This window comes from Ascochyta rabiei, chromosome 12 (genome assembly GCF_004011695.2).
Source record: "Ascochyta rabiei chromosome 12, complete sequence".
Taxonomy (NCBI): Eukaryota; Fungi; Ascomycota; class Dothideomycetes; order Pleosporales; family Didymellaceae; genus Ascochyta; species Ascochyta rabiei.
The window spans coordinates 1,139,606-1,162,925 of NC_082416.1; the positions used below are offsets into that span (position 1 = coordinate 1,139,606).

Consider the following 23,320-nt stretch of genomic DNA (forward strand, 5'->3'; position numbering starts at 1 on the left):
GAACTGTCATAACGCTTGGTCTCTGATAGGACATCGACGTCTCTGTAGAGGGCTTGATAGCGTCTGTTCATAGAAGTTCTGCGATGTTCCGCCCGATCTCGTATAAGAATACGCGGTGCAACGGTGTGGCGGTTAGTCACAGTTGTTGTTGCTGTATCTCTGTGGCATAATGGCCTTCGGCTCTTACAGTCAGTTCTCCAATTTCGAATCCAATTCTAGGCGGTCGGTTATGAATCGTGTTTTCTATGTCGTGTGATGGTGATCGTTAGTCAGTGCTCATTCGTGCCATCGCGTTCCTGGAAGGTGGTCGTGTACGGATATTGCCTCGATCACGCTTAGTCACCGACAGCCCGTGTTAAGATACGAATCAATCGCACCATTGGTCAAATCCATCTCCACTCTTCCTACAAACTAGAGCATGGCGAGTAGTGAGCCGCAAGCACATCCACAGCATTATCGTAGGCTAAGCCTCGATTAGGCAGGAGCCTGAGGCAATCCAAGCTCCGTTAAGACCCATCATGAAAGGCTTGTCTTTGCTTGGATCGGTTCGTACCAGTATTGGCAACACGCACCCCGAAGGTACCAGGCTAACTGCAGGGGGGAGTTGAGAGACGACCGTCGATATGAGTACTTAAAGCTCGGAACGGTGCCATGTCTTTCGAGCCAGTGCTTTCGCTCAAATCAGTCGCACCAGCAGCAAAGATGGCACCAGTTCTCAGCTTCCTCATTGGCTCCTTGTTGGCTGCGCGGGGTCTCGCAGAGCCGTTCGAGAAGTTGTTCGCAGTTCCCGAGGGTATGTGACGTCGAAATCTTCATATCGATCGCAGGCACTGACAAACCGTAGGATGGAAGTCCTCAGGCGCAGCAGCGGACTCGCAGGTCCTCAAGCTGCAAATTGCGCTCCAGCAGGGAAATCCGGAGGCCTTCGAGCAGCATGTTCTGGATGTATCGACGCCTAGCAACAAGAAGTATGGACAACATTTTGAGTCTCACGAAGAAATGAAACGCATGCTGCTCCCTAGCGAAGACGCGTCATCTTCCGTAGCCGCATGGCTTCAGGCTGCTGGTATCGAGGACTTCGAGCAGGATGCCGACTGGGTGACCTTCAAGACCACTGTTGGCGTTGCCAACAAGATGCTCGAGACGAAGTTCGCATGGTTCACCAGCGATGAGGCCAAACCGCGCAAGGTCCTTCGCGCCCTCGAATACTCCGTGCCTGAAGACGTTGCTTCGTACATCAACCTCGTCCAACCAACCACTCGCTTCGCCGCCATCCGTGCGGACCACGAGACCGGGAAGGAGATTTTTGGTCTCCAGCGCATTGAAGTTGCTGCCAACGCGAACGTTACTGTTAATTGTGATACTGCCATCACACCCCAATGCTTGAAGCAGCTCTATAAGATCGATTACAAGGCCGACGCCAAGAGTGGTAGCAAGGCTGCCTTTGCCTCGTACCTCGAGCAGTATGCCCGCTATAACGACATGGCTCTCTTCGAGAAGAACATCCTTCCGGAAGCGGTCGGCCAGAACTTCTCCGTAATCCAGTACCACGGTGGTTTGAACGATCAGAACGCCTCCACTGACAGCGGCGAGGCCAATTTGGACGCCCAATACATGCTCGGTTTGGCCCAGCCGCTGCCTATCACCGAGTTTAGCACCGGCGGTCGCGGTCCCTGGGTCGCCGATCTTGACCAGCCTGATGAGGCTGACAGCGCCAACGAGCCCTACCTCGACTTCCTCCAGAACGTACTGAAGATGTCGCAGAAGGACCTCCCCCAGGTCATTTCCACCTCGTACGGTGAGAACGAGCAGAGCGTCCCCAAGTCGTACGCTCTCTCCGTCTGCAACCTTTTCGCTCAGCTCAGCTCCCGTGGTGTCAGCGTCATCTTCTCGTCCGGCGACTCAGGTGTTGGTTCCGCCTGCCAGAGCAACGACGGCAAGAACACCACCAAGTTCCAACCTCAATATCCTGCCACTTGCCCTTGGGTGACCTCTGTTGGATCCACGCGCCACTTAAACGAGACGGCCACCTACTTCTCATCTGGCGGTTTCTCTGACTATTGGAAGCGCCCCTCATACCAGGACGATGCCATCAAGGCCTACTTCCACACCCTCGGCGAGAAGAACAAGCCCTACTTCAACCGTCACGGCCGTGGCTTCCCCGACATTTCTGCCCAGGGTGTCGGTTATCGTGTTTACGACAAGGGCGTGCTGGCAGGCTACCAAGGCACCTCTTGCTCTGCGCCAGCTTTTGGTGGTATTGTTGCTCTCCTCAACGACGCACGTCTCAGGGCTAAGAAGCCTTCGCTCGGATTCTTGAACCCTCTCCTGTACTCTAACCCTGATGCTTTGAACGACATCGTCCTCGGAGGTAGCACAGGTTGTGACGGTCATGCCAGGTTCCACGGTGCGCCGAATGGCAGCCCAGTCATCCCATTCGCTAGCTGGAACGCCACTGCAGGCTGGGACCCCGTATCGGGCTTAGGTACGCCTAACTTTCCGAAGCTGCTCAAGGCTGCTGTCCCCAGCCGCTACAGGGCCTAGAAGTGGGCTTAGCTTAGCTGTCTGGATGCACGTGTAAATAGTCGCAATGATAACAATTAATACGAGTCAGAGCCTCCTAGGGCCTTTTAGTTGATGATCGTATTGATGACGGTGATGAGAAGATTGGGCGCGTTTGTAATGTTACTGATATGACAAGCGCAGTTGAGAAAGCGTAGTTGCCCTATGATGTCAGGCGAGCCAATTTGGCAAGTCGCGCTTGCAACCGCGGCGCGTAGAGCGTGTCTCCAACACCATCATCCAAACACACAAATATGGCCTTTACAGCTCTCAACGACCAGCCCACATCACAACCACCAGTTCAGGCGCCGACGCCAGAATCAGCAGTACCGATTCCGCATCCGCAAGAAATTGACGCTGCGTTTGCTAGCAGCCACGAATTGCGGAAACGGGTGCATGCTGCTATTGGTGTGCTTTGCTACTCCCCTTGCGCAGAACTCCTCCCTGATAATCGACAGACCAAAACCCCTCGCAAAGCACGCTTTTTCGCGACATCTCAACCTACATCCTCGGTCAAGCTTCACAGCCGCCCAGTGAACCCATAACAAAGAAGCGCAAGCTTGAGGAAACCAACGGCGCACAAAATGGCACCGCAGCAGCAGCACCGACAACAGCAGGTGTGGGTGGTAGCCTAACAAGCGCCTCAACCAAGGCGTTCAAGTCATTTCCTGGCGTCAGCTTCTCAATTCCCCAGCGGAAAAAGTTCACACTCGAGCTCTTGGACAGGAAGGACGGAGGAATACGCGCAATTGGCGCCACAGGCAATGTCGAGTTTGCGCTAGCCTGGAGGGACGTTGATCAGGTCTTCTGCTTGCCGGTGCCTGAGAAAGCGAAGAAGCAGCATAACTTCATTATCGTACCAGTACATGGCGATGGCGTCACTCCGGTGCCTGAGGAACTGAAGGGATCAGTGCCCGAACCGATCGTCTGGACTTTTGAGGAGGCGACGGGGAAGAACCTTGTTCAGGGCGAAGATCCAGGGCCTGGCCCTATGGCAGAGGCGATACACCATGGCTTGTTACAAGCAGGCACTGGGAAAGAGGTCGTGTTCCCAGACGCAGACGAGTTTGCCAGCGCCATTCCTGAAAGCCATCGAAAGAGCGAGAAGGCGTACCACGTCAAGGCGCACAGGGGAAGTAAAGAAGGTACGCATCCGCTGTTGCAGCTAGTTCAGTGGTCTCCTTGCTAATCTTCGACTAGGCTACTTGTTCTTCACCTCTGTTGGCATCCTTTACGGTTTCAAGAAACCGCTTGCCTTTTTCGATTTCGCCGCCGTAAACAGCATATCGTACACCGCCGTACTACGCAACACCTTCAACCTCGTTGTTACCACGCCCACACAGGAAATTGAGTTTAGCATGCTTGATCAGGAGAACTTCGCCGGCATCAACGAATACGTGCAAAAACACGGACTGCAAGATGCTAGTATGGCAGCAGAGAGGCGCGCAAAGAAGCTCAACGTTAATCCACCGACCGACAAAGGCAAAGAGAACGGTGCTGCGGCAGCAGGCGCACGAGGCGTAGAGGAAGAATCGGAGTTGCAGAAAGCAGAGCGGGAGCTGCAAGATCAGGAGGACGACGAAGAGGAAGATGACGATTTCGATCCTGGCAGCGCAGGCGAGAGCGAGGGCGAAGGGTCAGACTCGGAAGATGAAGATGGCGCAGGTGGCTATGATGAGGGTGACACTGCGGAAATAAAAGACGAGGATGAGGAGATGGAAAATTAAATACTCGGATATATGTTGTTGTATGAAGCAGAACGCATCGCATCTTATGATACCCCTGCGTTACTAGCTGTTATGCCGCTATCGCAAGCATGTGTCTCGATATTCTGGTGGGTGAGCGGTTTCAGCCTGCAGTACTGTACTGAGTTACCGTAGAAGGAAGTCACGACTCTCGCCTACGTGGCGACTAGGCTTCAGTAACCAGAGTGCCGGCTTCAACAACATGTAGCCACCTTCACATGCTGTAACCTATCTACAACCTCTTACCTACTGCTCATCTTTACCCGCCTCAAGGTCACCACACCTACTACGAATCACGCTCCAACGTCACAGGCTATCGACCGCAACTCTTAGAGGCGGTGACGCACTATCAATGGCAGGGCACATCTTCCTTGTCTCTTGCCTGCTAGCTATATGCCTGCCCATTGTCTTCGTACAGCTACCTCGCTTCGAGACTATCAAAGACATGCGCGCTGAGAACGAGGCAGAAGAACGATCCGCGGTACTACGACAACGATCACCGTCACCATCGCAGAAGATACTGCGATGGATCACAGGACCCTGGTCCGAGACCGACGTCGACACCACGGATGCGGGGTCGGGGCAGAAGCAAGTCGATCATGAGCAAATCGCGCAAACGGCTGCTCGAGGACGATGGGATCAGGGTGACTCCAGGACCGCCTTCGGGGCGGATGCGTGTGCGGATAGTGGAGCCTCGTCGAAAGAGGAGGAATTAGAGACATCAAAGGCAGAGAAGAAGCCTTGGGATCCGCCGTTCAGGAGGCAGCTTCCGAGGACTGAGCTTGTCAAGAAGAGTATTGGCAGTCGGTTGCATCTTGGTACGGACACTCCACTAGCCCGCAAGACCGGACGTGGCATGGAAGCACGAGGTGTTGCAGTGAGATTGTTTCCACCAGATTCTGTCCCTGAAGTGGAAGATGTGAAGAGAGGCTCGCAGACGTCTCCAGCACCGCCACAAACGCCACAAGAACCATTACACCGACGGCCATACCCTACGACCCAGTTGCAGTTCCACAATACCAAGCATAGCGTATTCCCTCACCAGCATCACTCGGAACCTTTGTCCGCCCGAAACACGCCACAACAACAAACGGATGCACAGTCTCTACCCTCGCCGCTCGATGGAGCTCACCACACACTGCAGCCACAACGCTTTCCACAGATGACGCTTGATGACGCTTCGAACGTAGCTGTCCAGTGTGCTCCCAAAGATGCTGCCAAAGCGTCAAGTAAGGCACGCGAACGAGGCCTTCCACTATGGCAAGTCTTGTTGGTCACCATGGGATTCATCATATTCGTCTTCGCGTTCGCTATTCTGATTTCGCATTGTCTAGCTTGGTTCATTGTGTACAAGACGGAAGCAAGACTGGGTGAAGTGCGTAGCGGACTGCTCAAGGGCGGAGAAATGAAATTGTGCCTTTGCGGCAAAGGTTAAGAGTATACAAAACCTAGTTTCCTGCCTACTCCTGAACCAAACGAACAAGCGTTCAGATTGCGCCTTGGATTAAACACGATTTCGATTGTGATTCGTGTCGCCGAAGCTGGCTAGCAACACCAGCCCCGTATGCAGATCATCCACTTGTACGAGAGTGGTGATCGTTGAGCGACGCGAACCAAAAGAACGAGAACGAGACGGCCAGGGCTGTGCGATGCTTGACTAGTCAGATGCGAGCGATGTGGAACAAAATAAGTGCTTATGCACAAGTGCTTCAGCTTGCGAGGCAAATGACAATGACGGTGTCTGGGCACGCAGTGCATGTGCATGAGACCAACGTGTAAGAAAACACAAAAGTGGTTCTCAAATGACTCGAAACAACACCAAACAATTGCACGTTCTCCTAGGGCCAGCCGACAAAGCCTGGGTCGTGAAGCTAAAAACACGTACACGTCTCCACACAGACGCACGAAGCCAGCGAAGATGATGACCTCAGTCGGCTGGTGCGCGCTAAGGATGGGCCCACTTTCCCTTTCCCTGCACCGATCTGCTGCATGCTTGACGGCACGGCACATCCTCATCATCACAAAACCGTCCAGTTGCCGTCATGCATATGGGTGATCGTCAAACGGATGGCTGTCACGTCGCCGAATGCCCCTGCGCTGTTCTCTTTGCCAACGGCTGAAGGCTGTCCTTGTGCTGTAACTTCGCGGATGTTCGGGAGTTTGGTCGAATGGAAGGCTTGTACCATGGAAGTCTGAGGCCTTCCAGATCCGGGGGCTGGGGATTTGACATGAAGTGCATGAGGGACGTTCACGGCGTCGCCAATCGCCAATCGCTAGTGCTCGTCGGTGGATGCGCCGAGCGCCATTGTCTGGAACAGACGTCACTTATCGCACCTGTCCTCCAGCAGCTGTGTTCCCATTCAGCCTAACATCAAGCTAGCAAATACATCGACCTCCTCTGTTCTCTGCAGTTCCTCGAAGGAACGCACTTTTGCGTTTCCCTTCTATATCCGATACACAGCATAGGAGATAGTCACTATGGCTCTCAAAAACCTCCTACCCCTCCACAAGAAGGATGAGACCGACCAAAGCGCACATCACCACGAGCACCGTAAACGAGCTAACGGGCATATCAATCCAAAGCAGTCTAAGACAAGGAAGCAGCAGACAGGATTCACGAGCAAATGGCGAAATGAGCTTGTCGCAATGACTGCTGAATTTGCCGGCACCTTCTTGTTTCTCTTCTTCGCATTTGGTGGAACTCAAGTCGCCAACACAGCAGCCCGATACAGCGACGCAGCAACAGCAGGACAGCAGGGAAACAGCATCACACAGACGCCGAACACGAGCGTGCTCCTTTATATCAGCCTGATTTTCGGGTTCAGTTTGATGGTTAATGTGTGGGTCTTCTTCCGCGTCAGCGGTGGACTATTCAACCCTGCCGTAAGTTTTATGCTAAGCACAGAACAAACCATTCACTTTGCCACCATACGTAGAGTATGCTAACCATGATGGCAGGTCACTTTAGGTCTCTACCTCATCGGTGCCCTAACCACCACTCGCGCAATTCTTTGCTTCATTTCGCAGATGATTGCAGGCATTTGTGCTGCCGCTGTCGTCTCCGCTATGTTCCCGGGCGATTTGAACGTATCAACTACCCTCGGATCCGGCGTTTCAATTGCACAGGGCCTTTTCATGGAGATGTTCCTTACCTCACTACTTATAATCACCATTTTCATGCTCGCTGCCGAGAAGCACAAGGCCACCTTCCTCGCACCTATAGGCATCGGGTTAGCGTTGTTTGTTGCCGAGATGGTGGGTGTGTTCTACACTGGTGGTAGCTTGAACCCTACCAGAAGTTTTGGACCTTGCGTAGTGACCCGAGCCTTCCCTGGTAGGTTACACTGCATGTTGCACCCTTGCTGATGCTAACAATACACAAGGTTACCACTACATTTATTGGATAGGCCCTCTCTTGGGCACCCTTTTGGCGTTTGGTGTATACAAGATTATCAAGATCGTCGAATACCAAACTGTCAATCCTGGCCAGGACTTCGATGACCACGAGGTACATTTACACTTCATGTGTTTACAAAGATCTTATCTAATCTCTACTAGGACGCACTTTTCAGGCCCCCTACCAACCCCGAGACAGCCGAGGAAGTCGAGCGCCCCAACGTCGCTGCAATTGCCGCACAAGAAGCTGTTCGCGTGGCCGGTAATTCTCCAAATGAAGAGAAGGAAGATTCGTTTGGTGGCATCAACAGGACACTGTCATCGTCCAACAAGTACTCATCCAACTCACGGGATGGGCAGCGCAGTTCGACCGACGAGTATCGCCATTCACAACTTCACCACGGACATCCTCAGCAGCACGAGTACGGTCATCAAAGCCAACACGACGACTACAGGTCGTCACAAGAACCCCGCCGCACATCGAGGGATCATATGGCTTCGGATGCAGAGCTATTAGCCAGGACAGGTCATGGACCTTCCGTGAGCAGCCCAAAGAACTCCAACAGGCAGCCATGGGTATGAACATTATGATTTTGAATATAGTTTTGGGGGTGACACTACAAAAAATTACGGCGTTAGACGGATGGCGCTTCGTATACGAGAAGCTTTGGAGCACATCAACCTGCTCTATCAGGTCTTGGCGTTATCGGTCATGGCCGCGAAGGCTTGACTAAACATATATCATCTACTTTCACATCCCTTCAATCACCTTCAGCTCCGAGCGCTACCTGGCTCTTGGGAAGTGTCGTATAGGGTCACTGATGCAGCCTTTCGCCGACAGAACTTGCACACAGATGCAGTCTGGGCACGGGTGGCGGCACTGAGAACGAAGAGCCAGGAACTCAGTAATAAGCAACGTCTAGCGAATTCAAGTATTCAAGTCCGGGCAAATACAGTACTTCGTTGCCTACGTCGCTGTCACTAGCAAGGTTCTCAAACGGGTAAAAGGCATACACTAAACGAGACTCGAAGGGTGCACATAATTTGATAGCTGACAATTGTCATGCAGTCATGTATCCATCTTTGGAAGTATTTACAAGAAGCTAAGATCAACAGATATGGATAAAATGCAACTGCAGCACGTTTCATAGACCCTGCCCACACGATTTTCCTGATTCTTTTCTCCTGCTTGCTACCACCTAGTAGGCAGCACCAGTGGCAGTGGGCCTGACGCGAGTCTCAAGAGTGCAAGGAGTGCTGGATGCCTTGCCCATACCGAAGTCGTACTTCTCGGGCTCGGTACCAGCAGAAGGGCGAGGACCAAAGCTGCCAGTAGGCCTGGCACCGCCGTGTCCAGGCCACGCTCCCCAACCGGAGGGGCGGGGGCGGCCCCAGCCGAAACCGGGACGACCACCGTTATGCCACTCGCCAGTAGGGAAGGGACGGCCGGAACCGTGCGAGGGGCTACCGTTGCCAGTGGGGTAGGGGATCTCAGTAGGCAGAGGAGTGAAGGTAGGGACCTCGGCTTCGGCACTGGTGGCTGTAGCCCCAGCTTCTTCTGAGCAAGGGGTTCCCTCAGCGTCCGAGGGGATTTCAGGAGTGGGAGTCTCGACGGGGACGGCAGTGCTCTGGGCGCCGGTGGGAACGTTTTCACCTGGGTACTCAGGGGTCTCGGTAGGGACAATACCAGAAGAACAAGGAGTACTGGAAGACTCAGGGCCGATAGTAGGATTAGGGATGTCGGTGCTCTCGGTGAAAGCAGGCGCATCGCTAGGGCTGAAGGACTCAGAAGCCGGAAGGGTGACTGTAGCGGAAGGAGCGGGCTGATCCTTGCCGGTGCTGATGGCTGGGATCTGGGAGCTGAGCTCAGTAGGGATAGAAGCAGAGTACTCTGCTGAGTAGAAGATGGAAGGAAGCGCAGTCGCGGCAACGGTAGTGGAGGGAGGCATAATGGTGGCACCTGAGGTGACGATCTCGAAGGTGGGGAGAGAGGAGTCAGCTGGGACCTCGGGGGCGCCCGTAGAAGCAGAGGCTGCAGGAGTCTCGATCCCGATGGAAGCACCGGTGCTTTCGGCGTTCTCAGCGAAGGAATGAGGTCTCTCGGCGGCGGCAGGAGTTTTGACAGCGGCGGAAGACTTGACAGTGGAAGCAGAGGTGGCACCAGCGGCCGACGAAGCAGGGGAAGCAGAGGCAGGGGCGAGCGGAGCGGACGAGCCTGCACCGTTGCTCATGCAAGCGAAGCTGATCTTCTTAACGCTGGCCGCGTTCTGCACTTGGCCATCGAGTGTCCACTTCATGTCAACGTAAGGCCAGCAGATCCGGCCGTCAGCCATGGTGACCATGTCACCGGCAACGTAGACGTCAGTAGCCTTGACAGGCTCGCCAACCTTCTTACCATCGGCGACGAGTTGGAAGTAGGAACCGGTGTAGGCACCCCTGCAGCCCATGGCAATGTAATCGCAGGTGGGCTCAGCAATCTCTTCCCAGGTGACGAGAGCGTTGGACTTGTCGAAGGTGGCAACGTGGGCGTTTGAGCAATCAGCGGACCCTGTGGTGATCCAGTTGATTTGGGAGTCACCGTCGGCAACGAGCTCAGAGGTGGCCTGCTTGCCAACGAGGGTCTTCTTGTCGCTCATGGTGGCAATGGCGACGTTTCGGTTGACGGTGCGGTTGACAGAGTGGGTGTAGCCGGCGCCCATCCAGTCGTTGGTGGTCAGGTCCTTGGCACCACGGGACACCCAAGAGAAGATGTAGGAGTCGCTGCCCTGGAATCGAGCAAGTCCACTGTAGGAGCCCGACATTCCACCCATAGCCTCGTTACCAGCACCGTTGGTGACATTCTCGTTGGAGATCTTAACACCATTGTTTTGCATGCCAGTACCACCAGTGTTAAGCCAGATAGCTCCCTGGTCCTCAGAGCAGATGGAGGGGAAAGGAACAGAGTCAGAACCCTCGAAAGCGATACCAGTGTTGTGGGAGCAACCCCAGCTGGAGCTGGCACCCTGGATCTGCTCGAGTGTTCCGTTGTCGTTGACGTATTGGATCGCATCACCGAAGTGGCCTTGGGCGGAGCCAGAGTAGGCAGTGACGACGATGTAAGCACCATACATGCCACTGGCCTCAGAGTAGGCAAGGTCGCCGTTGATATCGGGAGAAGCGAGCATGCCCATGTCTCCACTGAGTGACGGACCACCGAGCCATGTCTTGAAAGTCTCCTTGCCGGAGGTGTAGCGGTAGAGGACAGCGACAGGTGTGCTTTCCGGGGGTGCGTTAGAGGTACCAGAAGGCATGGCCTCATTCGTCAGGAGAGCAAAGCCATCGTTGTGGGCAACGAGACCGCCGGCCTCCTTGCCACCGGTGACAGTCACAGCATCACCAACAGCAGCAAAGGTCGATGGGTTGACCTGCTGGACATGGACACCAGTTTCACTGGCATCAAGATAGGCAAGGTATGCCGACTTGCCGTCAGGAGAGACAGCGAAAGGTGTACGGCGATGATGAGGGTATCCAGTCCAGTAAGACTCCTTGACGGGTCCGAAAGATGATGACAGAGTAAGGCTACCAACGTGCTTTTCTAGGTTGTTACTGGAAAGCTGAGCCGAGACGACGCTCGTGAGGAGGGAAAGAATGAAAGTCGAGTGCATGATTGCAATCGGGTCAGAATACACACAAAAGAATGACAGTAACGAACGACCAGCGAACAGAAGTCAAAAATGAGTGACAAGAACGAATCTTCCAAAGATCGTGAAGCGGTAAAGATAACTCGAGCGTAGAGTTGCTCAGCGTATATACAGCTGCTGCTATGAAACATCGCATTTAAGCCAGGACTGAAGCCCATGACTGGCCAACGGGAGTGACGGGTGCCAATACGGTGCCATGCTCATGCATTTAGATGCGGGGATTTTCTGACCCACGATGCGAGCGTGATTGGCAACGCTGAATGGTGGAAGAGTCATAAAGTTGGCCTGGGGCAGTCAAGCGGAATTAGGGATGTTTCTATACCCCTGACGTGTTTCGGACAGACACGCTAGTGTGGAAGCAGCCAAGCACAAGCGCTTCTAGACGCCAATCGACTCAACATCTTCAGGATGTGCACCGCGTGCTCATACGACAGCCAAATCTCCTTTGTGTACCGCAAATCCTCTGTACCAGCTGCACTATGCCAAGTCGTTCCGCAGTCCTGATTCTCAAACTTTCCCTTGCTCCTTACTAGCATCGTACGAGATTCCGGCTCTGACAAGGCAACAATCTCGCAAAGAAAGGACGAACCTAGCGCCTTTAGATGAGAGTTCCAGCTGCCACGGGTATATCTGTCAGAGAGCACGACAGTGATTGCAAATCAACGTAGGGCGAAGGGAGCGCTGGGTATTCCGTCCGAGGCATTGATGGTGGAAATTGCCACAAAAGATAGACAAGGCTTACACTGGATAACAAAAGCTCTTCCTCGTCAACTTCTAGAATGCAGCAAGTGAAAGGTGCATTGCTGGGGCATTTGAACGTATCGATATACGCAACGCAAAATACAGAGAAAGAAGGAAACGTGTGCAACGTCTGCCTGACTCAGCAACTACTTCCACCATTTGACTTATTCTGTCCGTTGCGCTTCGTCAAGTTTCAGCTTGACTGTACTATCCTTCTTCGTGTTTGCATGACCCTACAGCAACTTTCTCGCCACTTACTGAAGGCATCGAGCGCATCGGCAAGTATTGGTGCCTGAAAGAATGTATACACCTACCCAAATTGGTACCACTAAAACCAGAAATACGTCACAGACAAGCGAGAGGTTCCGACTGGCTAGTTATAGTTGGTTGATAGTAAAAGCGACAGGTTGGGTGACGGTATGCAGGGCAAACCGTGACAACCACAGAAAGCTGGCCACCTACCTGCCCGCGTTCTTAGTCTCTGTTGATGAATCAACGTTCCAGACCTGAGTGGGTATATACATTTAAGCAGCAGTTCTACGATACAAAAACGTTGGTTTGCCGATCGACAAGGCTCTCGCATAGGTAGCCAAAATCAACTCGTCCTCGGCTCTCTTAAGCCTCAAGATCTCAGACTGGATTCTCGTAGGTCCAGATATCCCAGTCGATGCACATGAGGCCTCCGCAGACTACGCAGGTGCAGTGCGACATACGGAGCGGCAGAGGGACTTAGGCGGAAGCATCGCTCAGGCTGAGTCGTCGTTCGAATAGCAAAAACAGCGACGCATTTCCCATCCGATGTAGTTGCGGTACCTAAGGCAAGCTGTCTTGGGTGTTGCAGAAAAGCCGACTCGAAGCCGATAGTGCTTGATGAACTAGGAGGAGATATTCAGTGACAGTCTGCAGATAACCTGCAACCTAAAAAGGCACTATAACACTTCAGCTATCTTTGTAAAAGCTGCAGAGCACTTACAAACACGCTGAAAGCCTCTAACAGTACTATCCGAGAAGCTGCTGCTGAAGCATTGTAGTCGGCTTTCTTCGCAACGCGAGAGGCTGTGGAGCTTGGTTTATTGATCCGTGAGCCTCAGAACCTAAGATTAGCGGCTGAAACCACCATTCGCACTCGAGTATAAAACTGGTAATCTCTTTATCGTTCGTCACCTTTTCAGGTCTACGCTCTTGATAGCTCCGGGGGTTCTTGCAAGGCTAAATACTACTGTACATCTGTTGATGAGGGAGACACTAGACTTATCGGAGTTACTTGGCGTCCTCTTGTACAAACTTGACTTCCTTGGTACAACAAGTCAACATTAATAATCTATATTGGGGATTCTATGGTATCTCCGCATCGCTTAAACATTTCCAGATATCAATTAGGCACCTTCTTGAACACATGGCTCTCCCAACCATCAATCTCATCGACAACGACTTCACGCTCGAGTGTGTACTTTCCAAGTTTGGGCAACACAATTGCCCAGATTACCCAGTAAATACCACCAGCAGCAATGATGGCGAAGCCAACGACGCAGTGAAGGTAGTATGGCAGGGTCTCGTAAACGCTGTTGCCGTCACTAGGAGGGACGAACGGTGCAATGACCAAGTATATGTTGCTGAGGAGGAAGAAGATGGTGACAGGAAGAGTTGCTCTTATCGGAGGGTTCCAGTTGTATTGCTCCTTGTGTAGGTAGATCCAGGCCAGGCCTGCTGCAACGAAGACGTTGACAATAGCGAGCGGGTAGGAAATAACGCTGGAGGGGATCAGTGAATGGATGTTAGACGCTAGCAAGAAGACCTACTTGAGTATGAAGTTGTACGCATCACCGGGGGGAGGCGCAAGCATGATGATAACCGAAACAAGCCAATGCTCGAAGAGACCAGCAAGAGGTGCGTTGAATGGACGGTTGCTAGCCCAAAGCTTTGAGAAAGGCAGGATACCTTCACGACCTAGCTCTTGCACAAGACGGCCTTGGGAGAAAATTACACTCAAAACGTTTCCGAAAGCAGAGAGTGCAACAAAGACGGAAAGCGCACGTTCAGCCTTGGGTCCGAGAACGTTACGGAAGAGCGATGCAGCGACGAGACGCTTCGAGGCGATAATTTCGTCCGCGGGAACTGCGGCAAAGTAGGCAACGTTGACGAGCATGTACAAGACGGCGACAGAACCGAGAGCCAGTGGAGCAGCGAGCTTCAAGGTGCGGACAGGGTTTTTGGTCTCGCTAAGGGCATAGTTGGCGTTGCTGTATCCGATATAACTCCAGATGACGTTGTACAGTGCGGTGACCACGCCATAAGCGCTACCAGTGGTGCCCGAAAAGGCATTGTCGAAATTGTTTGGCTTGGGTTCAATCTTGACAGCGCCTCCCAGTGCTGCCCAACCGCACACAACTATCAGCAAGATAATGAGTAGTTTAATGGCTCCCAGCACGTTTTGGAGCCTCAACCCCCACTTTAAGGCAAGCCCATGGATGAGGAAGGCTGTGGTGATGCAAGCTAGGCCAATCCCACGCTGGTTCCAACGGTTGACTTCAACGTTGGCAGCGTGGAGAATGTACTCTCCAAAGACAACGGAGTTGGATCCCGCCCATCCTAGAAGCACAACATAGCCAGTGTAGAGTCCAGTAACGAGAAATTTGGGCTTGCGGTAAACAAATTCAAGGTAGTTTTTCTGATCGTACTTTGTCAGCTGAAGAATTAACAGATCGTTTCCAGGCGTTCTACCTCTCCGCCGTTGCGCGGAATAGTTGTGCCAAACTCGAGGTAGACGGCCATGCCAGCAGCAGCGATCAGCATGCCAGCAACCCAGATGAACAAAGATAACCCAACACTACCACTCAGAGAGAATATGGCAGAAGGAGTCGCGAAGATACCTGTGCCGACCATTCTGTTAAACACAAGCCCTGCGGCTGATGTGACACCTATCTGACGCTTTGCCTGGCGGACCTGATAGAGGGATCCATTGTCGATGTCTGAGGGTGGCGCGTCAGGGTCAGCCTTGGACTGGCCCTCAGCAGGCGCCGCTCTCGCCTCAGCGGTAGCTCCGTACTTCGAGAAGAGCTTTAACATCGTAGACGATGAGGAAGAAATGAGTGGAGTTGTCTCCATCGTGTGGAGCGCAAGAAGAGCCTTATAAGATACCGAAATTGTCGGGATTCTTCGCACATGCCATCCAGAACGCCTAGATGGTATTGCCCAAGATGTCAAGGTCAGCCACAGCTACGGTTGAGGAAGATGTTACGAAACATTTTTGATGCGCAGACCTCTTGGACGTCGAATTCGTGCATGGCGGCAATGTCGTGCTCGAAAAACCTGCGGCAGCCATACCGAAAACGGCAAATGCGCTCCACTAGCGTCAAAATCGCGATTGGAGTCTTGAATTACGAACAACTCGGCTACACCACAAACACACCCATCTCCAGCTTGGCGATGCTCAAACAGGTAGTCCAGAAAGACTTGCGCATTTCATCGGCTTTGTAAGAGCTTCCTTTAAGAAGCTTGGAGCATCAGCAGCCTCCACGGGCAGTGATCAATTACTACGCTTTTAACCCACTGCGCAGCACATTGGCATGTCAATCACAAGTTCAGTTTCTATGTAGAGGATGCGGGTGAGCTGAATTCCAAGGTGGTTGACAGATGTGCGGGACAGATTTTTGCTTTATTCTTATTCTCAAATATCTGTAAACAAGTCATTGGCTGCCTGTGAATCTCGATGACTGGTCAAGAGCCCACCTCTCAGGTCACCAAAGAAGACGTGCTTACACAGTAGGGTCGGCAAATTCGGGAGGTTTTCAGCGCACAAGCGCCCTCCCCTTCTCTTGCTCATTCAAAACGGATATAAAGACCACACGTTATATCAGTAGCAATAGCTAATCAACTGAGAGCTGCTGACTACCTCCTAGTTCTGGTGGTTAGCTGCTGCACTCGAGCTTTTTTCTTGCAGAAAGGGGAGCTCACATTCATCAAGTTATATCACCCCATGTGGTTGCCTGTAGTTGTCTCATGACATTCGAGTGGCATGTTGTGGTTCTGGACTGTCAGCCAATATGACAGTGGCTTGCCGTTTAGGAAAATCTGGCCGGAAACCTATCAGGGTCTTCGTTCCTAGGCGTTGATCTGACTCTTAGCAGTCACAGATCCTCACCTCTTTCCTTTTCAATCGACTTCCCGAATACCGGTCGACTGCGATCAACGAAAACCCGGTGGCACCATCGTCGCGGTCGCGCCATTTCTGGATGCGCCGAAGACAACTTGAACGCAAGGTCATCTGCAGTAAATGTCTGGATCCTCGCCAAAGGAGCTTCCGGTTCTGGCGCAAGGTATAATATTGCCAAGGTGGCATTGGCGGCTCAAGGTATTCGTCGTTCCCACTTCATGCGAGAAGGGTCGATCAGAATCAGTTTCGGACGTCACTTCGTAAGTCAAATTTATGTGGTTCCACAACCCTAAGATATTCTGCTTTTCGCACATTTGGATCAGAACGTGCTACACGCCAGATCCCCATGCCAACAAATCAGCCATGAGCGTCCAGATACGTCCAGGCATCAACATCGGAGTAGACACTGACGACTACGCCCACTCCTCCTTGAAGATCCAAAAATACCCTCCGAACGAATTGTTTCCCCATGCCCCAACAATTCCAAACGGTGTGACTCGTCCTGTCCATGTCCACGAAACTCCAAGCCCAAGGTATTGTTTGGCGATACTGACGAGCCCATCCTTGCGCACTCGACCCGAAAGTAGGAAATCTCCATGGGCATCATATCCCTTGGTGTCCCGGTCAATGACAGCGCTGATTCTCAGCCTTGTTCGTGCCTCTTCGGTCGGCTCGTGTACTAGCATGTGTATGTTTTGCATCGGGGTATCTATGTAAAACATGCGGTCTATTCTTCGATGGTCGGAGTAATAGCCCATCCAACGCCCAGATAGAAACCCGGGTGTTGTCATATATTTACAATGGCATGTAGTGAACAGCTCTGCTGATTGACGGTATATTCTCGGTATGTCCATGAAATCCGAGAATGGAATCTTGGCTGGAACAGGAAGAAATCGTTGATCTCGACTCTGATGTGTGAATGCAATGGCTACCAGCAGAAGGAGAAGCGCAGAAGAGGCCTGCGTCAGAGTGAAATCTCTGATGAATGTTCCATAACCCGGCATGCGTTCGCTCAATCGCTGGATCACAATTGCTACTGACGATTGCGTGCCTATCAAGGACTGAGCATAGATCCGTTTAGGGTCAAAGTGTCCGATGAACAGGGCGAGAATATCGCTGGATGTATTGGTAGATCCCAACCGCTGGAGCGTAGTGTAATTGAGTATAAAACTGAAGTTGATGAAGTGAAGCGCTTGAAGTTTCGTAGAAGCTAGTCTGTCGCGCGCTTGATCTGCTGTTCGTGACAACCAGCGATTCATTAACAAGGATGACGTTGAACTTGTGTTCGATTGGCCAAGCTGCCCGTGAGGCAGTAAAAACACGTCGGGCTCCAAACACCAGGCTGCAGGATGATGCATAGCCAAGAGATGTGGGAGCCATTCTGCAATTCCAGACGTTGTGGCGGTTAGCCATGCCACCGGTTCCAATGTCGATAGTCGGATCATTTGTTCGACGGCATGAGCTACTCGAACCTTGTCTTCCAGAGATGACTCCTCTAACAGGGCCTCTCCCTCCGGCCAGCCAAGCTGCTTCAGTGTCAAGTCAACACGACCTGGCTGTCTGTAAAGATCGAGCAAGTGATCGACCGCACGAGGTGCATTGTATAGGGCATTCTGAGCGATATCTTTGATCACGAGTTGATCATAGCAGGCAGTATGTATTTGACGATTAACGCGGATCAACTGGAGCAGGCTGGAGCATGGTAGAAAGCGTGCGATGTGCTGAAGAAGTTCGTTAGGAAGTGCGAGAAATGCCATAATGATGCCTGAAAACGATCGAAGTTGTGAGACACACGGCAGTGTCTAGCAACGAGTTGAACGTGGACTGGTACCTAGGATGACGCTGCACTCGCCACGTTGGCAACTTAGCGTTCGCTTACAATAGACCCCACAAGTGTGGGTTAATGCGGTAACCGTGCAAATTCATGGTCGACTTGCAACTTTCAAGGTTTTAGAGCTTGTTTCAACTCAAGAATTGCGCTGATGAAGTCTTGTTGATATTAAAGTAATGTACGAAGATAGTTATGGTCGGGAATCGGTTGCCTTTGATAGTCGGCGCTTGATGTTCGCTGATCTTCCCCACCGCATCCCCACTGCCTCAAATCGCAACAATGAACGCAAAAAGAACTAAACGATAGAGAGTGTTTTAGCCATCTCCGTCCGGCCTTAGAGACGGGAACCAAGCTGCCTTTTTCACGGTTCTGATACAGGCATGAATTCAGTCACAATGGACAACCTCATCAACCAAAATACCAAACGAATCAGAGCCAAAGCAGCAGCAGAAAATCATTTACTCAAGGGGCAAGGAACTCGGGCGGGTTATGCTAATGTTGAAAAACAACGGGCGACTTTCTGGTGTTCTAATAAAATTATGGTCGCCCCCCTCTACCCGATCCACCCCAGTCCTGGGGACCACTCCCAGGTTTCCCACCACCCCAAAGATACGCCCATGATCGCAAAAATATGGACTCGCGGGGAATCGAACCCCGGACCACTCCCAGTCAGGATTTCGAAAGCTTCGATGAAGCTGCGAGATGCTAAGGGAGTATTATACCACTAAACCACGAGCCCGTGGATGAGTTGTTACTCCTATGATAGGAAAAACTTTAATTGAAAAATTATTTACTAATTCTAAAAATGTAAGATCTAGGCTCTCTTCTCAGCTTTCACGAAATCAAATCGGAGCGTTGGGATAGATGAAAGAAACCGTCTAACCTGTGCGTGTTCGGCCCGCCACCAAAACGACCCACTACTGCGAATTCACTTCGGTGGCACTGTCTACTGTCAGACCCTTCTGCAATCACTTACAACACCAAGCGATCCTCTTATAATGGGATAAATCTGTTCCCGAACCGTAGGATTCCAAATTCACCCAGATTCGATTTTTCCCAAACTCTAGGGGGGGGTCCCCGCGTGTCTATCTTTGGCGTACTTTGTAGAATCCGACTTTCTAACTTCAAGCATTGCATTGCATCTTGAAACCTAGATCTTGAAACCGATAGCTGTTCCGGCATCGGATCAGTGAGCCCGTATTGAACACAGCATTTAAGAACCGGACAGGTTTAGTACTTCTGCAGAGACAAAGTCGTAACTTTAAAAAGCGCTCCTAACAACCTTAATTCGAAAACGTTTTTGTAGCCTGTTGTCAAAATGAAGCGGCTCCGCCTCCTTTTCTTTGTTGTTTCACATCATCAGCTTAACTTGCTCAAAGCCGAACATACAATCTCGGTACACCGTTGTTGCTCCCATCCAGCTTAGTTGTGGCGTGGTGCTTACGGCGAGGCCTTGTACATCTACCCCGCCGCGGTCGGCATGGAGGTGAGCAGCCGCCAATCGAAGCAATGTCTAACACCTCCGCGCCCTCCCATCTCACGACTTCGTCCACGAGCAACACCAAATTTCCTCTGTTCGAGGTGCAAGGCGACAAACCCGTGCACTATGGTATCCTGCTCTTCCCTGGTTTCCAGGCGCTGGACGTCTTCGGCCCTCTTGATGTCTTTAATTCACTTGCAACATTGTACAACTACCCTATGAGACTCACCAACCTCGCTGCAAGTCCGGGGTCAGTACCTACGCATCACCCATCGACGAGCAGTCTCATACCGGTCCACGCACATCCACTGTCGCGCTTCTCAGAAAACCTGGTCGTTGATCGCACGCTTGACGAGCAGCTCAGCGTTCAAGTGTCAGGACCGAACGGCGAAAGAAACGAGGAAGCAATCGATGTCCTCATTGTGCCTGGCGGTATTGGCGTACGTGGTGATGTCGCACAGCACATCGACTTCGTTAGGAATATGTATCCGTCTCTCAAATCAGTCTTGTCCATATGTACTGGATCGACAATCTTGGCCCGTGCCGGTATTCTGGATGGCCGCCGCGCCACGACCAACAAAAGAGCATACAAATGGGCGACCAGCACCGGGCCGAACGTTCATTGGGCCGCCAAAGCCAGATGGGTGGTAGATGGAAACATCGTGACTAGCTCTGGCATATCCGCAGGTATTGATGCGTCGTACGCTTTTGTAGCGTTGAACTACGGGGAGCATATTGCAGCAAGCCTGGCGGATAGTGCAGAGTACGTTCGCTGGATGGACCCCGAACACGATCCCTTCAGCATTAGGTGGAATGTCACCCAAGAGTGAGAATGATATCGTGCGATTCGTCTAACCAAGATGACCTGCATCCTCATGCGCGATCATCTTGGTGGGTACTTGTCACTCCGAAGAAGTAAAGCAAGGTCTTACTAGCGGCTTAAGCAAACAGTTCGCGAAGATGCGACTTCACTTACTACACCTATTGTGGTCCATGTACACAATGGCATCTGTGATGGTGTTATCCGTCGAATGTTTGCTCAGAATGACCACGCTTCAAGTTCCTAAATTTTCTCAATTCTACGTTGTCTTCACTTTTACATCAATTACAGCCCTATGATGCCACAACAGCGTCGAAAGAGATCCGCACTTGGTTCAAGGCCCAAGCTTCTCAAGCCTGACTACTTTGCTCCTTTCCTTGCAGACATTCAAGGCAAGCTTGGTGAAAGTTGGGTGTTCTACGAGGAGTGCATGGATGGCATCTTAGACGCAGCGGCTAGTCAGCAAGATACTATCGCGTGGTTGGAACAAATGCAGCAACTTGTCGATGGTTATGACACTGTCACATTCAGTCATGAAGGTGTTCTCTTTCTCCTCGGAGGCATGGGCATCCAGCTGCCTAAACAACGAAACTGGGGTGAAGGAGAGAAACATCACGTCGGCATCCGCAGTTCACCTCCACTTTTACCAGTCGAGCTCTCTGCAGCGCCACATTCTCCACGTGTTGATAACATGGCTACCCTTCCATTACGTCCGCACAACACCATGGCCTCTCTACTCCCCCATCGATCGCTTCAACCAACACTCCCATCACATACACCTCACACTCAGCAAGAGCAGCAGCGGCAAGCACCCAGCTTTCTCGATCGAACACAGAGAGTACTGCCTTTCGACTTCAGCGCATCCACACAGCCAGTGCTGACCCTACCCAAGGATCTCAAGGCCTTTTACTATCCACCCGAGCAGATCATCTTGACAGAAAACCACGTTCCCCCACCACCAAACCCACTCAGAAAACACTCGAGCAACCCGGTCTTCTTTACCGACCCACCGCTCAGAGAAGATGTTGCTGAACTCTTTGGTCACGCGGTTCGCGGCGAGAACAGTAACAGCCGTAACGTCTCGCAAATGCGATCAAGCACTATCGCTTTCTACACAATAAAGAGGCAGACTCTACCTTACCATCCAAGCGACGATGACATGCTAGTGTGGATGAAACGATTAGGTAGTGGCGAAGATGATCAGGCAGGCGGCGGTGAAGTGAAGCAGGCAGATTGGGTAGGGAGTACCTGGCCGACATGGAATCTCCGATTTGACTTGGAGCTATAACCAAGGCCCTGGGAGCATTTCATGGTCATCTCAAGGCTCTTTGTATCGGACAAGGCGTGCATTTTGCTCAAAATGGGGCGAACTAAGATACGTACGTTCGACAGCAGGAGTTGTTGTATAAGAATGGCCCAAAATTTGCCTCTTGAGTTAAAGTCGATTACAACAAGATCTGGGCTGCGTACCCATATCATCGATACTTCTATCGTTCTATACATGTTGGTCCTTGGGTGAGCGTACGCGCAGCAAAATTCACCCTACAAACCCTTCACCACTTGCTGAACGACTTCGTCCAGGCTTTCCTCTTCCAGTCCCAACAAATCGTTCGCAAAAGCTTCTCTTTTTTTCCAATCCGCCGCAACTACACCCCAAATCGCAACAACCTCCTCGCGGGCATCGTGATCTCCCTCCAGCATCTTGGGCCTGACCTTTTTCAGCCCCTCCTCACTGTCTTCGTCGATCCTTTCGAACTTGTCCCCTGTCGCTTTCTCCAGCGCAGCAAGCACCTCTAATTGTGTGACGTACAAGCTGTGAATATACAGCAGCTTGTTCTCCGTCTCCTTCGGCTTTTCCAGAATCTTGACCACGGCAGTGCCGATGAAGGGAAGCGTCGATGCAGAGAACTTGATGTTGCCGCCATCAAGTAGGTACGCCTTGCGTCCTCTAACGTCGAACTTCAACAACCCATTACCAAGACCCCAGTCGAAAAAGTGCGCGTTAATCAGACTCGTCCAAGTCAGCTTTCCTCTGTTACCATCCCGCTCTTGTTTTTCCAGCTCAACCAGATAGTCACGGATTCCCTTCTTGCCTTTCATCAGCGGCAAGATCTCATTTGTCTTCTCATCAGCAGAGTCACAGCTACCAAAATCGGCTGGCATCACTCGCTTCACACCTCCTTTGAAGGCGGCGTCGATGAGCTTTCTTTGCTGCTCCACCTGGCTTCCAGCAATGGCAATGACGAGGGCATCGATTTCCTTTTCTTTAAATTCTTGCGCGATAGCATATACGTTCAAGTCGTCTGGTACGGTGATGACTTGTGTCTTGGGATACACTGAGTTCGAGGACTGGCGGTTGATGACCCAGACATTGAACTCGGACTTCTTGAGTGCGTCGAGGACAGGTTTCCCCAAAGTACCGGTGCCACCAATGATGGCCACGTTCTGGATGACGGACATTTCTTGCAGTTCAACAGGTGTGTTCGGTTCGTGGTTTGTGTGCGTGGTGTCTGGGTTTTGAATCTTTTGGTGAGTACTGCAGTCACGGTAATGGCGTTGGTGGGGTGCTCTGCTCTGTGGGGAAGGACGTGCGCTTACGCACGCTACCGTGTCCATGCGCGCAACAACCGGAGTCGCGCAACAACCAAATCATCACAACTACACCATACTTTAACGCGTTATAACTTAACAACTATAGCAGCTATTAATAAAGCGCTTACAGCAATTAATACGCTAAAACTAGGCAAAAAACTTGTGTATCAGCATTTTGCTACTAGGTTTAGCATTAACTGCGTAACTCTAGCTTAGAGACACAAGCACGTTCAGGACTCCTAGAAGACTAAGGACATTAACCAGCAACGTTTAACGCTATAATAGGAGATAGAGCTTATAAAGTATATAGAGTTGCTTAG

At 51.7% G+C, this 23,320-nt stretch overlaps 10 protein-coding genes and 1 non-coding gene across 11 annotated transcripts, besides 4 other annotated features; 6 read left to right on the plus strand and 5 right to left on the minus strand.

Moving 5' to 3' along the window:
- Positions 1-702: 702 nt before the first annotated feature.
- EKO05_0007440 (Tripeptidyl-peptidase I) lies at positions 703-2,544 on the plus strand (the record flags this gene model as incomplete). The annotated part of the gene is made up of 2 exons (XM_038943419.1): positions 703-793; positions 845-2,544. The coding sequence occupies 2 exons, from the start codon at positions 703-705 to the stop codon at positions 2,542-2,544; spliced, it is 1,791 nt and encodes a 596-aa protein (XP_038793946.1).
- Positions 2,545-2,816: 272 nt separating this feature from the next.
- On the plus strand, positions 2,817-4,289 carry EKO05_0007441 (uncharacterized protein; the record flags this gene model as incomplete). Its single annotated transcript, XM_038943207.1, has 3 exons — positions 2,817-2,970; positions 3,021-3,707; positions 3,763-4,289. 3 exons carry the CDS (start codon positions 2,817-2,819, stop codon positions 4,287-4,289), a joined length of 1,368 nt encoding a protein of 455 aa, XP_038793945.1.
- Positions 4,128-4,166: a tandem repeat.
- A 370-nt stretch (positions 4,290-4,659) lies between the features above and the next one.
- EKO05_0007442 (uncharacterized protein) lies at positions 4,660-5,742 on the plus strand (the record flags this gene model as incomplete). Its single annotated transcript, XM_038947188.1, has 1 exon — positions 4,660-5,742. The coding sequence occupies one exon, from the start codon at positions 4,660-4,662 to the stop codon at positions 5,740-5,742; it is 1,083 nt and encodes a 360-aa protein (XP_038793944.1).
- Positions 5,743-6,785: 1,043 nt separating this feature from the next.
- On the plus strand, positions 6,786-8,285 carry EKO05_0007443 (Aquaporin-1; the record flags this gene model as incomplete). The annotated part of the gene is made up of 4 exons (XM_038943199.1): positions 6,786-7,190; positions 7,266-7,641; positions 7,691-7,815; positions 7,866-8,285. The coding sequence occupies 4 exons, from the start codon at positions 6,786-6,788 to the stop codon at positions 8,283-8,285; spliced, it is 1,326 nt and encodes a 441-aa protein (XP_038793943.1).
- A 617-nt stretch (positions 8,286-8,902) lies between these two features.
- EKO05_0007444 (uncharacterized protein) lies at positions 8,903-11,347 on the minus strand (the record flags this gene model as incomplete). Its single annotated transcript, XM_038947187.1, has 1 exon — positions 8,903-11,347. The coding sequence occupies one exon, from the start codon at positions 11,345-11,347 to the stop codon at positions 8,903-8,905; it is 2,445 nt and encodes an 814-aa protein (XP_038793942.1).
- Positions 11,348-13,496: 2,149 nt separating this feature from the next.
- EKO05_0007445 (methionine permease) lies at positions 13,497-15,229 on the minus strand (the record flags this gene model as incomplete). Its single annotated transcript, XM_038943287.1, has 3 exons — positions 13,497-13,875; positions 13,924-14,792; positions 14,846-15,229. 3 exons carry the CDS (start codon positions 15,227-15,229, stop codon positions 13,497-13,499), a joined length of 1,632 nt encoding a protein of 543 aa, XP_038793941.1.
- Positions 15,230-16,690: 1,461 nt separating this feature from the next.
- On the minus strand, positions 16,691-18,034 carry EKO05_0007446 (uncharacterized protein; the record flags this gene model as incomplete). The annotated part of the gene is made up of 1 exon (XM_059637043.1): positions 16,691-18,034. One exon carries the CDS (start codon positions 18,032-18,034, stop codon positions 16,691-16,693), a length of 1,344 nt encoding a protein of 447 aa, XP_059493026.1.
- Positions 18,035-18,740: 706 nt separating this feature from the next.
- EKO05_12t5 lies at positions 18,741-18,847 on the minus strand. The gene has a single exon. It is a non-coding gene; the product is annotated as a tRNA-Ala (tRNA).
- Positions 18,848-19,617: 770 nt separating this feature from the next.
- On the plus strand, positions 19,618-20,418 carry EKO05_0007447 (uncharacterized protein; the record flags this gene model as incomplete). Its single annotated transcript, XM_038947186.1, has 1 exon — positions 19,618-20,418. One exon carries the CDS (start codon positions 19,618-19,620, stop codon positions 20,416-20,418), a length of 801 nt encoding a protein of 266 aa, XP_038793940.1.
- A 288-nt stretch (positions 20,419-20,706) lies between these two features.
- Positions 20,707-21,696, plus strand: EKO05_0007448 (uncharacterized protein; the record flags this gene model as incomplete). Its single annotated transcript, XM_038947185.2, has 1 exon — positions 20,707-21,696. One exon carries the CDS (start codon positions 20,707-20,709, stop codon positions 21,694-21,696), a length of 990 nt encoding a protein of 329 aa, XP_038793939.2.
- Positions 21,169-21,197: a tandem repeat.
- A 254-nt stretch (positions 21,697-21,950) lies between the features above and the next one.
- Positions 21,951-22,868, minus strand: EKO05_0007449 (uncharacterized protein; the record flags this gene model as incomplete). Its single annotated transcript, XM_038947184.2, has 1 exon — positions 21,951-22,868. The coding sequence occupies one exon, from the start codon at positions 22,866-22,868 to the stop codon at positions 21,951-21,953; it is 918 nt and encodes a 305-aa protein (XP_038793938.2).
- Positions 22,869-23,012: 144 nt separating this feature from the next.
- Positions 23,013-23,115: a mobile genetic element.
- Positions 23,026-23,320: part of a mobile genetic element that runs on past the window's edge.